General features: G+C 44.9%; 1 protein-coding gene across 1 annotated transcript; it reads left to right on the top strand.

The window, feature by feature from the left end:
- The first annotated feature begins 1,647 nt into the window (after nt 1–1,647).
- LOC144107190 (uncharacterized) lies at nt 1,648–14,842 on the top strand. The gene is made up of 5 exons (XM_077640200.1): nt 1,648–1,843; nt 9,950–10,110; nt 12,066–12,151; nt 13,161–13,241; nt 14,620–14,842. Exons 1-5 carry the CDS (start codon nt 1,706–1,708, stop codon nt 14,793–14,795), a joined length of 642 nt encoding a protein of 213 aa, XP_077496326.1. The 5' UTR covers nt 1,648–1,705; the 3' UTR covers nt 14,796–14,842.
- Nucleotides 14,843–15,223: the final 381 nt, after the last annotated feature.

The raw sequence follows: 15,223 nt of genomic DNA, 5'->3' as shown, positions 1-15,223 counted from the left end.
GAAAGCTGGACATGTTCTGATTATGTCGCGGTTATATGTAACGGAAAGGGGCGCGTCGTGGGGATCCCTTAGGCATTTACATGGTTGGTTAGCTTAGCGTCTGCTCCGATGCTGTCCGGTGTTTGTGCGTGTGGCGTACGTGACTCAAGGTATCGGGTGTTCACCTGTGTTCGTAAAAAAAAATAAGGCGCGCACCAAAAGTGAAAAGACGATACGTGACTGCAACGACGTTGTTTTAATCATTTCTCTTGTAAATTTCCTATCGCTGTGGCTCGACGCCGCACAGATTTTCTCGTTGGTCGCCGCTAGTATTTTACGCATGCACAGAGTGGTAGAAAACGACAGGATGAGCTCTGCCTTGTGCGCGGGTCTAGGGGACGCTCACAACATTGAACGTTTGGCATCCCAGGTGAAAAAAAAAATGGATCTGATCCAATTAGGCATTCAAATGGGATTCATTTGGTTTCGATTAGAACTTCCAAACTGGAGCTTTCTTTAAGTACACAACTGGAAACAATTGAACACAACATGGTTTTTTTTCCCCTGGGACGTTTTCCGCGCACGTTCTTCGCACCAACTGCTAAAATGTTGCAATGTTCTCAAAAGAATGATGCTGACAGGAGTACGCAAGAATTGATTGTTAATGTCATCGAATGCTGAGAGGGGTGCTTGATCCATGCATGGATGCAACTGTAATAGTGCATGGTCGTATTTAAAAAAAATGGTAGGGATTTGACGTAGTTAAACAGAGTAGGGCGTGCGAAACCACTTGAGACAACGCCGCGTTTCAAAGCCAACTGCATACAAAATCAAAGTCAAAGTCAAATTTCAAGGTCAGGGGTCAAAGATCAAGGCCAAGGAGTGAGGCTTCACACGTACCTCGGGTTCGTTTGCTAGTGAAGTATATGTAGTGCTTTCCCACTAAAATATATTGCTGAAGCGGCAACAGAATGATAAAAAAGACAACAAACCAGGCCGCAGATGGTAAACGATGATAAAAAGAACGACAGTTTTGTACGGTGACCGCGAAGAGCAGTTGGACTCAGATCGCTCTTGGCAGAAATTCCTGACCCGCTCGTGCGTACGACGAATTTTTATTGTAACAATGACGTCATTGGGTCATTGTTACAATAGCTAGGTTCCTCTTATCTAGACGATGGCAGACAGCCCTCAGCGATAGGTGTACGTGCATGAGGCAAGGCTAAGGCGCTGTGTACGCGCACTGGTGTTTGGAAATTTGTTTTCGTTGTCCGATCACCGGACAACAGATTCGACCGCGGCGGTCGAATTTCGATGGAGGCGAAAATCTAGAGGCCCGTGTTTCTGTGCGATGTCAGTGCACGTTAAAGAACCCCAGGTGGTGGAAATTTCCGGAGCCCTTCACTACGGCGTCCCTCATAGCCTGAGTCGCTTTCGGGCGTTAAACCCCCATAGACCATAAGCCATGTTTTTGTTGTTTGCGGAGCTGCTGAGTTGGATTGTTGCCGATTCTTCAAAACAACAGGGGCGTTCAATTCAAGCTCGTTAGCGCGAAATCCGACGCCGGATCATAGGCCATCATAAGCACAGCTCGCATTTCAGAATGTCACTGGCCTTTCCAAATGTCGCCTGCCGACCTGTTTAAATGCACGCATACGTGCTTTGTAGTAGAAAACAGCCCGAGGAAGCCCGCTGTCGGTGAGGCAGTGAAAAGAGCGTTGACGACATGACTAGCGCTACGTGCGTGTTCGCCATTGCATTACCGATGGTTTTGCGAGCAGTTTTCGCTATCACCGAGGATACGTGTGATGCAGGTGGAGGGACCATCGTGAGCCATTTTCTTCACGGTCCGGATGCTGCAAAGGTATGCCGTTAGCTAAGTCTGCTTCATATTTTGAAGTGCTATCGTCCGTAGGTAGTCGGGGAAAATCAGAAATCGCTCTTCGCTCGATTGTTCTGATCGCTACTTGGTATACGATTCAAGCGTAATCTGTTACGCCTGTGTATGCCGAGTGTTCCAAATTAGACATTAACGATTTTTTTTTAAACAAGCGACGAGTATTGCACGGGAGCCGTTTTTGTACTCAGATTTTGCAAATAGGAGGACACGTATTGTGATAGCAAGTGCCGCTGGAAATTGCTGGAAATAAGTAAGGTCATCTGATAATGTTTTAATCACTGCCTTTAGCCTGCATACTTACGTTATAGTCTTAAGTCTACAGTGAAGCTCTGCCCGGAGTAAGGACTGCCGCGCAGAATCCCTCCGCTACAGAAAAACAGTACGCGTTGTGAGAGCTTTTCTTGTTACCTAAACAAGCCATAGCCACGAGACGTAATTATGAGCACAAGAATTTAAATTCGTCGGGCTTGTTTTGATGTAGTCAAACATGTCAAAGAACCATTTTCGCTTACTGTTGAGATTGGTCAGCGGAGTAATAAAGGACGCCGCAGACCATGGCGCATTTTTACTAATTGTCGTTCTTTTAAGTTGTATCCTACTACGGAACGTACTTCGTAGGTGGTCCTAGATTTAGACAATTTTATTTGGAAGAGTTCTCCTAGTACATCCGTTTTCCGGCTGAGACATCATCCCCCGAATTTTCGACTCAATTCATGCAGCTGTGTGCTGTGCGCGCAAGACGGCAACAGTTGACGCTACCTCCACGGTGTGGCGCAGCTTTTGCATACTCTCTTGAGGCTTGAGCGAGTTTCATTTTCCGCGTAAATAAAAATACTGTATATACTACTAAACAGTTGGGGTGCTCACATGAAAATCGGCTCAAAAGAGTGCAGCCGTTAGTCTAACACTTCTCTGCGATACCGGCCTATGCATTAGCATGCAACGTATTAGATGCCTTTTTAGTTAAATGAATACGTCGAAGAAGTATTAAACTCACAATTAAAATGTCTTAGCGGACCGCAAGAAAGCTTGCAGTTCCCCACAGGGAGCAGTTTCCCTTTACTAGCCAATGTCCATGGGCCCAGCAACTGTTTTGTATTTTGAAAGGAATATAAAATAAAAACCTTGAAACCTTGAACGCCGATTTAGACAAAAACCAACCAACTTGGAAGGCCTCCCAGAGCTCCTCTTATTCTTTTGCGACTCTCGGTGGGGACCATGATGGGCTTTTTTTTTTTAAACTTTTAACCGAATTTAGACAAGAACCGGCACAAAATAAACGCTGTAAAATATAGTCATGTACCTCAGGGCGATGCGGCGTGAAAGGTGTGAAAGGAGCGAAATTAATAATCAGTGCCACCAGCTTCTTCCCACGCTGCAGGAAACTTCATACGCAACACTCAGTGTGTCCCACCGAGGATCCTCGAGGTGCTCGTTGCGCAGAGTTTACCGAGATCGAGTCGAAAAAGTCAGAGCTGGGGTTCTCGAAGTAAGGATATGCTACGAGAACTCAAGCGAATGGAATGTTCTATAGAGTACGGCGGCATTTGAGTTTCTTATATAACGAGATATTGACTAAAGCTCGTTCATTTGCAGTAAAGAGGGTCAGTCTAAGCTATACTAGCAACCCCTTTTTTTTCCTTCCCTCGTCACTCAAGCTCATTCTCCAATTCGCATTGTAACGGCAAAGCGGACACTAACAGTGTACGTAGAGTCTAAACGCAAGCGACTGAGCGAACTGAGCGGCGCGTCACGGTGAGAAATTTCCAACTTGTTTGTACCTCGTCGCTCTAGCCGCCGCGACTGCTCGAAACAGGTTTTTGCGCCGCAACGGCAGAAATCGCGAGCGTTTACGCTCGCACGTGAAACAGGCCTAACGCGATTTGAAGGCTAGCGTATCATTTCGGCCAAAAGGGGGGACCAATAATTTTTTTCCTGGCGTGACGATCGGTTAGTCTGATGTAGAAATCAGGGTGCAGGATAGAGGGGCGTTCCTTAATTCGGCTAACTTCATGTATTTGATTCAGCCTTCTTGGGAAAATAAGCCGCTTTATAGCAGCTTAATTTGATAGATTTAGCTTGAAGTGATAATCTTCAAATCGCGTCAGACTGCGCGTGACACTTTCTAAAGAGTCGTCGTTTTTAAGCAGTCAGTCGCTCCGGCCTCCGGTCTCAGTTGTTACAAAGTGAAATTATTCAAACTATAGCCCCTGGATTTTTTTTGTGACATTTTTGACACGTCTGGATGCAGTGACAAGCTTGGAGTATTTCAGGGCGCTGACTTGTGAAAATGTTGGCGCTAACAAAGCATAACAGCATAAAATGCGTCCGCGCATATAATATTTCGACCGTCAACTGTCCAGGTTTGGGGCAGCGCCTGGCTTTTGTGCCTTTTCATGACGTTGACATTTGTCGCGACTTTGTAAGTCTGTACCGCCACAGCAGATGACATTTTCGCGTTGTTCTGAAGCATCGAAAGCAAGGCTGCTTTCGATGCTTAATATGCTTTGACTCCTTAGGGTCAAAGGAATATATTTTTGCAGTAACGACCTCGTAAAGAACCATGCGAGATTAAAATATAATCTTTTGTTTTCAGCACCAGCAGCTTGAAATATCGCCTTTGAGGATGACTTGTGTCTTTTGCGCATGTTGTAGTTTTGTGGCATGCATGTCAAACATTCTTAGAAAAAAATTTGAATATTAAAAAAATTTAAAGTACTGGTATAGAAATACTGAAGGTAATGGTCCATTCTTCCGATATGTAGCGAAATAATTTTTTATAGTGTTTCCATAGACCGCATCGAGCAATTAAGACTTCCACAGAAAACCAAAGGGGAAGGCTTCTGACCATAGCGAAAACGTTTAAAAAAATCAAGCCTTCCGACGGGAGATCTGCGGATATTTTGATTGTCATAGTGAAATGTTACAATATATGAAAAAAAAAATGACGCTCACAAGCTCTTTTCCGTCAAAAATGCTTTCGTCCAGAACTGTCGGGTATGGTTTGTCGACTACTACTCTGCGGTCTCGCTGATGTATTGTCTGTAAAACTGGCTCGCGTTCACGTAGGCGTGGCAACTGAATTCTCGTTTTGAATTATGTTCTCCTAAGAATATTCACTATTTATCAATGATGTCACGTTACGGGCTCGTTTCCTTCGTCCGCTTCATTTTCTTGCTCATCTCCTTTCAAGCATGGCTAACATACGCTCCTGTCAATGTATACAGTATGCGCTAAATTTTACCAATTATACAGGTACGGTCATACTGAAATTTGCACTCTTTGTTGTGGGCCAGTCTGGGTCTAAGACTCCTGGTTCGCTCAGTGATATGCAAGCTGCTTTCTTTCAACAAGGTGTATAAGCACAGAAGCCCCTCAGCTGATCAAACCCGTACTCCCGCATCTCAACGTCCTTAATGTTTGGGGAACTAAAAGATAATTTTCCCTGTAGGTTGCGGATGGCCGCCGCCTTGTGCTGTGAACCCAAATTATTCTGTCGAAACAATGTGCCTCGATTAACACGCCGCATGTTACGTTGACTCTGTGACGTAGATGCATTGTCTGTCATGCAAGTGAACTAGCCTTGTCTCAGTTTCTGACGCTATATACATTTTAGCAAGCAACCCATTTTTTTGTTCTTAGTGAAAAATGAATCTGTTGTTCTTCCAAGGTTTGTTTTTGTTTGCCCGGCATAAAATGACGCATTGATTGCCGAGCAAATTAGAATTAAGAACCGAAGTTTTTTTTTTTTTTTTCTCCCAACACCCAAATTGAAACTAGTGACATCTGGACTGAGGAGGACTCCGTGATTGCCGTCTAGAAATGTGTGAAGATATACATAGCTTTCCTCAGGGATACACACGAAAAGAACTGTTCTGGTCTGCGAAAATGCCCGCTGGTGGCGGTAGCTGCATTTCATTTTTAGACCTTTTGAAGCTTACAAAAAGTAATTAAATTTTCGAATAAAGTACCACGTCGTGAGAACGCTGCGAGAACTTCAATTTTTACAAATGTTTATTCAACAATTTTATTGTCACGCCCTACAGGTACCGCATACGGAGGTTATGAAAATCGTTAGACTGAACTAAATATATCATGTCCAAGTTCGACACGAAGTTCCTCTTCGTTGCGCAGCAGTTTATTTGGTCGGTATAGTTGTGTTAAGGATTTGCAGTGAATCAACTGGTATATACGAAATTATACAGTTGAGACCACTTATAACGGCAGCAGTAATAACGAACGCTGTCTTAATACGAACGAGGACGGTGGTACCGTTAAAATACGCACTGGGGCAATGGTACTGCATCTCAGACACAACGAACAACTGTGGCCCCATGCTCGGTTATAGCGAAGGGGGAGGGGCTGTCGATTCATCCCGTAGTCGATAAACTCGGGCTTCTCGCAAGCGTGGACACCAAGAGCGTCTCAATCCCAGCCGCATTCACAGCGCCCAAAAAAGTGTGGCGTGTGTTTTTATTTCTATTTTTTCCTTCCTGACTGTACACGCGCACAACCTGGACAACTTTATTGTTACCCTTTGTAAATAGTGTATATATGACCACTCCCTATGTCCTTTCTTGCTGTCCCCTCACCTCTTTCATTTCACTTCTTCATACTTACTGCCTGCTGTCCTTTATTTCCGCTGCCCCAGCTCAGGTGCCGCCGCCACAGTGATGACAGATGCCGGGGGTAGCAAAAATCTTTTACCCTCCTTTTCTATAATTATTTTTTAATAAACACTTACTACTACTACTTACCCAGAAAAGGAATGAAAAGGGCTGCACTGAAACTGTTGATAACCGCCCGCCAAGCAAGCGCCAACTGGCCAGAAGGCCTACTCCGCGTCGGCAAATTGTCTGAAGTATAACTAGAAGTGTGGTGGGTGCTAGAGAGGGGTGGCGTTGAAGTCAAAAGTGTTGGGCTCAGTCGGTGATCAAACAACTGCAGCAATGTCGGAATTTCGGATACAAGACATGTGGCATGCCATGCTGGGCCCCCTTACAAAAATTTCTTTAGACAGTCTACAGACTCTCCGTATACTTCTGTCTACAATGTCTGTAGACTCTCAGTAAAAACTCCAGAGAACAGTCTATAGGCAATACAAATGCTATAGACCATCTATAGATTATGTATAGATTTATGGCCATACACTTTTAGTAGACTTTTCTCTATAGACAGTCTATAGACTATGAATAGACAAAAATAAATATCTACAGGAAGGCAATAGAGTCTATAAGAAGTCTACAGACTGTCTACAGACCGTTTTTGTAAGGGCCAGCCGGTCTCCGCCATGGCTCTCCACCATGCGCGACGCGCTGCACTATACTTCTTGTTCGCTGAATATGCACAGGAAACACAGATGACCCAGTCCAATACATAGGTGGTGAGACGAACGGGGACATATCGCAAAGCGTCGTTGATGCACAACTGGTAGGAACTGATATCGCCGGTTGGGATGACTTCATTGGTGCGTGAAGTACGTGAAGTACAAGCACCCAGCTGCTGGAATCTGAAGAATGCGATAACAAGTATAGCCGACTTAGCACACTACAACGGCGCTTCGTTCCATCGCGTCTCCGCGAACTCCGAGGATAAGGGTGAGAAACACGTGGCTGTGTTGAAGAGCTTAGAAAGCACCGTCAATGACCTCCGGTGAAGCAGCAGGCATGATGATGACGTCATTATAGCGGCGTAGCAGACGCGCATGACGCAATGTTTAAATAATGCAGGCGAGCTTTGTCTGAATTAGTATTTTTGGTTGTAATATTGATAGTCCACTTGCTACGAACCTTCGATACAACGAACGCAATCGGCGCTACCGTCAGGTTCGTTATAAGGGAGCTCCACTCTACACAAGAGAATACTTCGCGCACAAAAATCAATGAAGAAACTTCATATTGCCTCCATTATTGCCCTTTAGTATCAGCAGATGACCCATTAAAGCTAACCTAACAAATGACAGGTCTTGCATGCTTCTCGTCTTTTTACCTGCACCTCCCATCCCCCCTTTTTTCGCAGCATTTCTAAAATGGCTTCCTAAAGCGCGTAGTAAAATGCCAATGACACATGCGACGAACAGGCATAAGTGGTGGCAAATGTAAGTTATGTACAGCTGTAAGTGCAGCTGTTTGTCTTCAACTGCGCCTGTGTCAGTGACATTGTGGCTTAGCTATGAGAGATAAGTGCAGTTTAGACGACATTTAAACGACAACGCGACCGCATCCGAATGACAGAAAACATCATGATGCTAGAGCAAAAATGACATCCTACAAAAGGTTATTCTCATAAAGCCTATTTGATGTCGCCATAATGATCATTTGTCTCCCTGTACGCTCGTGCAAAGCTTGTCTATCCACCATCGATTTTGAGCAACCTGACAGTTTCTGCACTGAAATAACATTTTTTATTTGTGCGCTGAAAGAATTGGGAGACGGGCTAATTTTCTAACATTTATTTACTGCTCTCCGTCTCCGCGCCTCTCCGCACACCGCTGCTCTGCTTTGCACGTGCTTTTGAATCTTCGGCGGTGTCAACAGTTTTAAACTTACGGAGCGTAGCTGAATATTAACTGATTCGGATTCCTATCATTGAGGTTGCAGCGCGCTTTCTAATCGCGGTGCCTTGTGTCCTGCGAACGGTCGAATCTGTACAGACTGTAGCGACACTGAATCCTGTCGCTATAGTTTCCTTCTCATGATAGATGCCACCGCCAGTCCAGTCAGCTGGGCCTAGCTTCCGGCGTAGAACCCTTCCGTGTCTCGTTTCTTTAATTATCGGCAGATGTCGCCACCGGTAGTCGCCTCGGTTCTGTGCTAGCGCAGCGGCTTACGTCACCGACGTGGACAAAGCGGCAAAGCGCGTGCAGGCTTTAACGCCGTGTTGTATTCACGAATCCTCGCGATCAGCGAAAGGGAATGCTTTGTGTTTCACCTGTGGGCATGCTTTTCCCTGTTAAAGAGCGAAAGAATCAAACCGCATAAGTTAACAGCATGAAAGCAGCTCCACTAGGTTTAGTCATCATCATCATCAGTCTGACTGCGTGCACTGCATACGACAAGGCCGCTCTCATGTCTCTCCAATTAACCCGGTCCTATGCCAGCTGCAGACACCTTATCCCCGCAAATTCCTTAATCTCATCCGCCCATCTAACTTTCTGCCGCCCCTGCTATGCTTACCTTCTCTTGGAATCCCTGCTATTCCCTTTAATGACCATCAGCTATCTTACCTTCGTATTGCATGCCCTGCCCAAACCCATTTCTTCCACTTGATTTCGACTAGATATCATTAAACCGGGTTTGTTCCCTCACCCACTCTGCCCACTTCCAGTCTCTTAACGTTACAGCTATCATTTGTCTTTCCATAGCTCGCTGCGTTTTCGTCAATTTAAGTTGAACCCTTTTCATTAACCTCCACATTTCTGTCCCATAGGTGAGTGCCCTTCAGATACAGCTGTTGCGCACTTTTCTCGAGGGATATTGGTAAACTGCCACTCATCTGAGAGAACCTGCCATATGCGCTCCACCGCATTCTTAGCTCTCTGTATGCACACTCATGATCCTAACCAGATTTAAGCTAGCTTAAATGATCCCGCGATAGCGTTGTCACGACCGCTCGACGAGAACCGTCAATGGGTCGAACTGAAAACAGGAAAGTTTGAGGAAAGCCGCGGAAATAAATACATAAAACAAATGCGGCCGAAGCGCCAACCAAAAACCTTTCCCTATGGGCGTCATGCTATAGAATATACCATCATGTAGTTAAGAAAAACACAAAACGGGCAGCTCTTACATTTAGAGCATATAATGACTTTTAGTCGTGTGCCGATTAAAAAAAATCACTTGTATGACCCTTGTTATTCAGCGACACATCCCAGCTTGAATCTGCTGTGCCTCGTGGGAGGGCACTTGCTCTCTTCACCAAACCTGGTTGGTGGACTGATCAATCACCAGTCAAAGCAATACTGGACTCGTGAAGTCGAACTTGTTCTGTCTATTTTTAAGCAAGACATTAGAAACATGCTTTCAGCATTTCAAATTCAAATGTTTTATACCTTTTCCTGCTTCTTTACAGCTGATGGAAAACATGGACAGATTCTACTGTTTGGTGTACCATTCGAAAAACCCAGAATTTCGAAATGAAATGCCCTGTCTTTGCGCACGTGCGTCGCTAATTGAGATGCCGGGAGAGCACGCCAAATACTCGTACCAATTTTCTCCAAATAAAACGCACCTGTAAGTTTACAGCTTCCATCTCCTACCTTCCCTCACACCACGTGAGAGCGCGAAAGCACGTATACAACTGCGCCGACAGTCGCCAAGCGTCACAAGATGGACACTCTTTCCTGATGAAGCTGTGCGAGATTATGAAAGCAGCTGTCACTTAACCAGGGGTCATTCCCTATTTGGATCCATGTGAAATTCATATCCATTTTATATTTCATTTGAATTGACATCATCATGACGGCAGCGTAAGACAAAAGCAGCAAGCGGCCAATCTCAGAAATCGCAAAATAAACGGTCCGTACATCGATGAAAGCCTTCACCTCTTAATCACTCAATGCAGCCAATGGTGAGGACCGGCCGTCAATGAGTCAAAGGCTCGGTCACTTTTCACGGACGCTTGAAAAACCGCGACTACGTTACCGACCAACAGTGGCCACTGCCAGAGATCCCAGTGAATCCGAAATGGAAAATAGATAACGAATCCTTATAGAATACGGCCCCAGGGTACGAGTTCCCAAAGCTGGTGGTTTGCAAGAATGTCTCATGATGGGCTAGCGCTTTGGGGCTGACTATAATAAGGCATTTTGTTGACGGGAACCACTAATCCTGGCGATGTAAGAAAGCCACGTTTGTATACATTTATTTAAAGGTCACTACACTGAAGCTGAAGGGGTGCTGAAATGTTTTCGTCATTACCGCAGAAGAAACTGCTGCCAGCTGTCGTATCATGGAGCCGTACTCTCAAAGAGCACTTATAGAGACCGACACAGCACGCCTTGTGGAGGTTGATCATTCATGGACGTCGTGAGATTTCGACGCATTGTTGCCAATTTTGAGCCTATTTACCTTCATTGTTATTCTTTTAGTCGCTGACGGTGTCCCATATCACCATGAGGCAAAATAGGAACGTTGGCTCAAGGGGCAGAGCCGTACCAAAGCATATTCGGAGCTTTGTTAGACAGCGATATAAGACTGCGTGGAGTTTTTAACTGACGCGTCGACTCAGTGCCGGAGATGTTTGCGCATATTTCAAAGCTAACCACTTGCGCGAAATGGCCGGTTGTTTTCTGCTTTAAGAGAAAGGAAAGTTTCTTTAAATGTTTTAAAGAAAATTAAAATAAGGCATCAATTACGTGCGATTTTGGCGATTTTGTTGGAACGCTCGAAGTTAATAGCGCTTAATTTGTTATATTTATCACTTCGTTAAAAGCCGCTTTACCAGCTTGTTGATGTTTATATTGATAAACTTATAAAAGAGATGTTCCGTTGAAAGGCAGTGTATGAGGGCAATTTTCGCTTTCTTTTGTCACTAAAAAAGAGTGCTTGTAGCAAATGGAAGACTACAGCTTTAAGCTAATGCAGAGGCTTTCAGGGGCCATAATAGAGAGTGTTTTTACTCACAGGCCAAGCGCTGAATTGGATTGCTGTACAGGGACCACGCGCATAAGTAACGACGAATGAAGAAAGAACGGAGGCCTCTACAGATTGGCAGGAATGAAGTGTTTTGCAACGCGCTTAATGTTGGCCTCATCTTTTAAAGGGCGGGTTGCCTAACATTGTGCTGAGCAGTCTCGTGAGCCTGAGAGGTGAAACTTCGCAATTACGGATGGTGGAAAACGTGTCAGATAGCGTGACGAAGATGTAACGCATGTGGCCTTTTTGGCGACATTTTGGGACTTACTCTACATAGTGATTTATTCCCCAATTCAGAAGTTTTTATTTTTTCAAATATCTGACAGAAATTGTTTTTTTTCTTTCTAGAAAGCATAGCCATGTGCGCGATTGTAAGCTGTTTTTCTGAAGGTTTTAATTCTTCCTCACATAGACATAAATTGTTAAGTAGATGTTCGATGCTTATAACAGGGAAAACTAGCCAGTGACAGAAAAAAATTTGTCAATACTTTTGGCTTGATATTTAACTGTACAGAATGTGAACGAGTAACTGGAAAGACGTCTTGTTTCAGTCTTTCAGGATCAACGGCAGTATACACAAAGAAAACAGACGGAGCGTTTAAATACAAGAATGAAATCGTTGCTAAATATGTCCGCAGTAAGTTATTTCTTCATACATTTTAATAACTGTATTAATTCACTCCCAGTGAGTCCCAGTCATGAAAGCCTTCAGCACCACTGTTGGCGATAATAAAGACCACGATAGCTGGAGCATATCACGACGACAAATGATGGGTTACACAGCTTGCTGTGCCGTGCCGTATATAGACTCGATTAACGAATGTAAGTAGTGCGCCAGTTGGTTTTAAGAATTAAACCATCCGGAAGGTTACATCCAGGCAGCCTCGCGGCACTGGTTTGCCGCGAAGGTAAAAAAAAAAATCAAAGGCAAAGCCTTTTAATGTTAGGATGCGATGAAGTAACGCAAAATGGCGGTATATAGAAAGCCAATATCTACCGGAAAAGAATGCCCGATATTGCTTGAGGTGACAGCATACAATTTTGAAACATTTTATCGGCTTGTCAGGTATTTTTTCTAATTGGGCAGTACGAAAGGGAAACGTTATTCGCGATATTGAAATGTCGCACTAAGATTACTTACCTCCACGTGCAACGACAATTAGAATCAATTGTCGAGTTTCAGCCGCCGCGGTGGCTGAGTGGTTATGGCGCTCGGCTGCCGGCCCGAAAGACGCGCGTTCGATCCCAACCACGACGGTCGAATTTCGATGGAGGCGAAATTCTAGAGGCCCGTGTGCTGTGCGATGTCAGTGCACGTAAAAGAACCCCAGGTGGTTGAAATTTGCGCAGCCCTTCACTACGGCGTCCCTCATAGCCTGATTCGCTTTGGGACGTTAGACCCCCCATAAACCATAAATTGTCGAGTTTCCTGGTAACAATTACTGCTTTTCTTAGCACAGAATTGAATTGAATGTTTATTTCAGGCAGACAAGGCGCAAAAGTACGTGTCTGTCTAAGAGGCTGACAAAAAGGCACGGATGCCTGACGAGTATCAGTCTCTCAATACACACAACACCTCAGCATACGGTGAATGCTTGTGAATGGTGGGTGTTTGCAGCCGCAATACGCGTTATTTTTTTTTTCAGACTGGACTTTATTTGAAGAAAGGTTTAGAATCTTATACACGGACTACAACTCATGTGTTGTTTTCAACTCGACTACTTTAGGTGAGTTATTTATTTAGTTGTCGCATGAGGAAATATAGCCTATCTATGTGTCGCCGCGTCGACACCCTTAAGGATGGAGTACCCTGGTGCACAGCGTCAGCATTACGGCCGACATCAGGCCACCCTAATCCGGCTTTGACAGAGTGGGACATCATCGTTTCCTCTTCCTGTCCATCCCTCCGTCAATAAGTTTAAAGTCGTAACTGCATAAGCTATTTCGCGTTCTTGTCCCGAGATTTTGTATTCTGCGTATAGGGTGTGGTTAGGGCGCTCGACTACTGATCCGGAGTTCCCGGGTTCGAACACGACCGCGGCGGCTGCGTTTTTATGGAGGAAAAGCGCTAAGGCGCCCGTGTGCTGTGCGATGTCAGTGCACGTTAGAGATCCCCAGGTGGTCGAAATTATCCCGGAGCCCTCCACTACGGCACCTCTTTTTTCCTTTTTTCTTTCACGTCCTCCTCTATACTTTCCCTTACGGCGCGGTTCAGGTGCCCAACGATGTATGGCACAGATACTGCGCCATTTCCTTTCCCCCAGAACCAATTATATATTTATATAGGGTGTGTCTTGGCATCTTCAGTGTATTATACTTAATGGCTGAAGACGTATGAGTAAGCTATGTTGATTTAAGGGGTTCCTATTAGAAACTATAACAACTGAACACTCTTTGTTCACTTTTGCGAAAAATAATATAATAATAATAAGTGGTTTTGGGGGAAAGGAAATGGCGCAGTATCTGTCTCATATATCGTTGGACACCTGAACCGCGCCGTAAGGGAAGGGTAAAGGAGGGAGTGAAAGAAGAGAGGAAGAAGAGGTGCCGTAGTGGAGGGTGCCATATTACTTGAGGAGAAGAAGAAGAAGAAGAAGAGGGCTCCGGAATAACTTCTACCACCTGGGGATGTTTAACGTGCACTGACATGGCACAGCACACGGACGCCTTAGCGTTTTTCCTTCAAAAAAACGCAGCCGCCGCGGTCGGGTTCGAACCCGGGAACTCCAGATCAGTAGTCGAGCGCCCTAAACACTGAGCCACCGCGGCGGGTTCGAAAAATAGTTAAAAGAGCATTTTGTACTGGAATCTTCTCTGTCGAAGACCTTAGGCTGCCTAGACTGCTTCAATCGAAATTAAGGCAACCCAGCATAGTTCAGTTTTGCTGGAAAGAGCTAAAACAACATTCCGTGTCGGAAACATTACAAATGATAACCTTAAATTGGCTCCACGCTTTAAGCGTGGCCAACTAAAGCATCTAGCTTATAAGTGAAAAGAAAGATAATGGCTTGGTGCCACATGAGAGTCGAAGGTTATGCACGGCGTCAGCGCTCCGTGGCAGTGTATTTACGAGAGGTTCTCTAGATGCTCTCTGTATTCTCGCAGGTGCGCAGCTGTGGGTTAAGCGCAAATATTTACTCGAGGAAAAAGAGATGCCCTACTTGTGCTCACTCACGTACAATCTCGCCACGAAGGACTCAGACGTTCGCCACATGGTCTTCGACTGGAAAAATTGCCCTGAGAGAAGGAGCTACAAGAGAAACCCAGGCCACCAATCTTGACTGACTGTACCCTGCTCAATAAACTCTATATGCATCTTTCTATGAGCTCAACCTGTGACTGCTCTGTACCTGCTTATTCATCAGTGCTGTCGCGTCAGGTCGTTAAGCTCATTTTCTAAATTATTGGACAAAATTTTTAATATTGGAAAGTTGTAAGGTACTGGTACAGGAATAATGAAGGAAAAGTTCCATTCTTCCCACATGTAGAAAAATCTTTCTTCTACAGTGTTTCCATCGATCGCATCGAACAGTTAAGAATGCCATAGAAAACCAATGGGGAACGCTTTTGAGCTCCACTACGGCGCCTCTCTCTTCCTTTCTTCTTTGACTCCCTTCTTTATCCCTTCCCTTACGGCGCGGTTCAGGTGTCCGCCGATATATGAGACAGCTACTGCGCCATTTCCTTTCCCCCAAAAACCAATTATAAC

Source organism: Amblyomma americanum, chromosome 10, assembly GCF_052857255.1.
Source record: "Amblyomma americanum isolate KBUSLIRL-KWMA chromosome 10, ASM5285725v1, whole genome shotgun sequence".
NCBI classification, from domain to species: domain Eukaryota; kingdom Metazoa; phylum Arthropoda; class Arachnida; order Ixodida; family Ixodidae; genus Amblyomma; species Amblyomma americanum.
This window is presented reverse-complemented; position numbering and strand designations above follow the sequence as displayed.

What these genes read in the sequence shown, in the direction of transcription:
- LOC144107190 (XM_077640200.1), top strand. Translation starts at nt 1,706, where the DNA reads ATGACTAGCGCTACGTGCGTGTTCGCCATTGCATTACCGATGGTTTTG. An exon ending in ACGGTCCGGATGCTGCAAAG is followed by an intron (nt 1,844 to 9,949) that starts GTATGCCGTTAG and finishes GCTTCTTTACAG; the next exon opens with CTGATGGAAAACATGGACAG. An exon ending in TTTCAACTCGACTACTTTAG is followed by an intron (nt 13,242 to 14,619) that starts GTGAGTTATTTA and finishes GTATTCTCGCAG; the next exon opens with GTGCGCAGCTGTGGGTTAAG.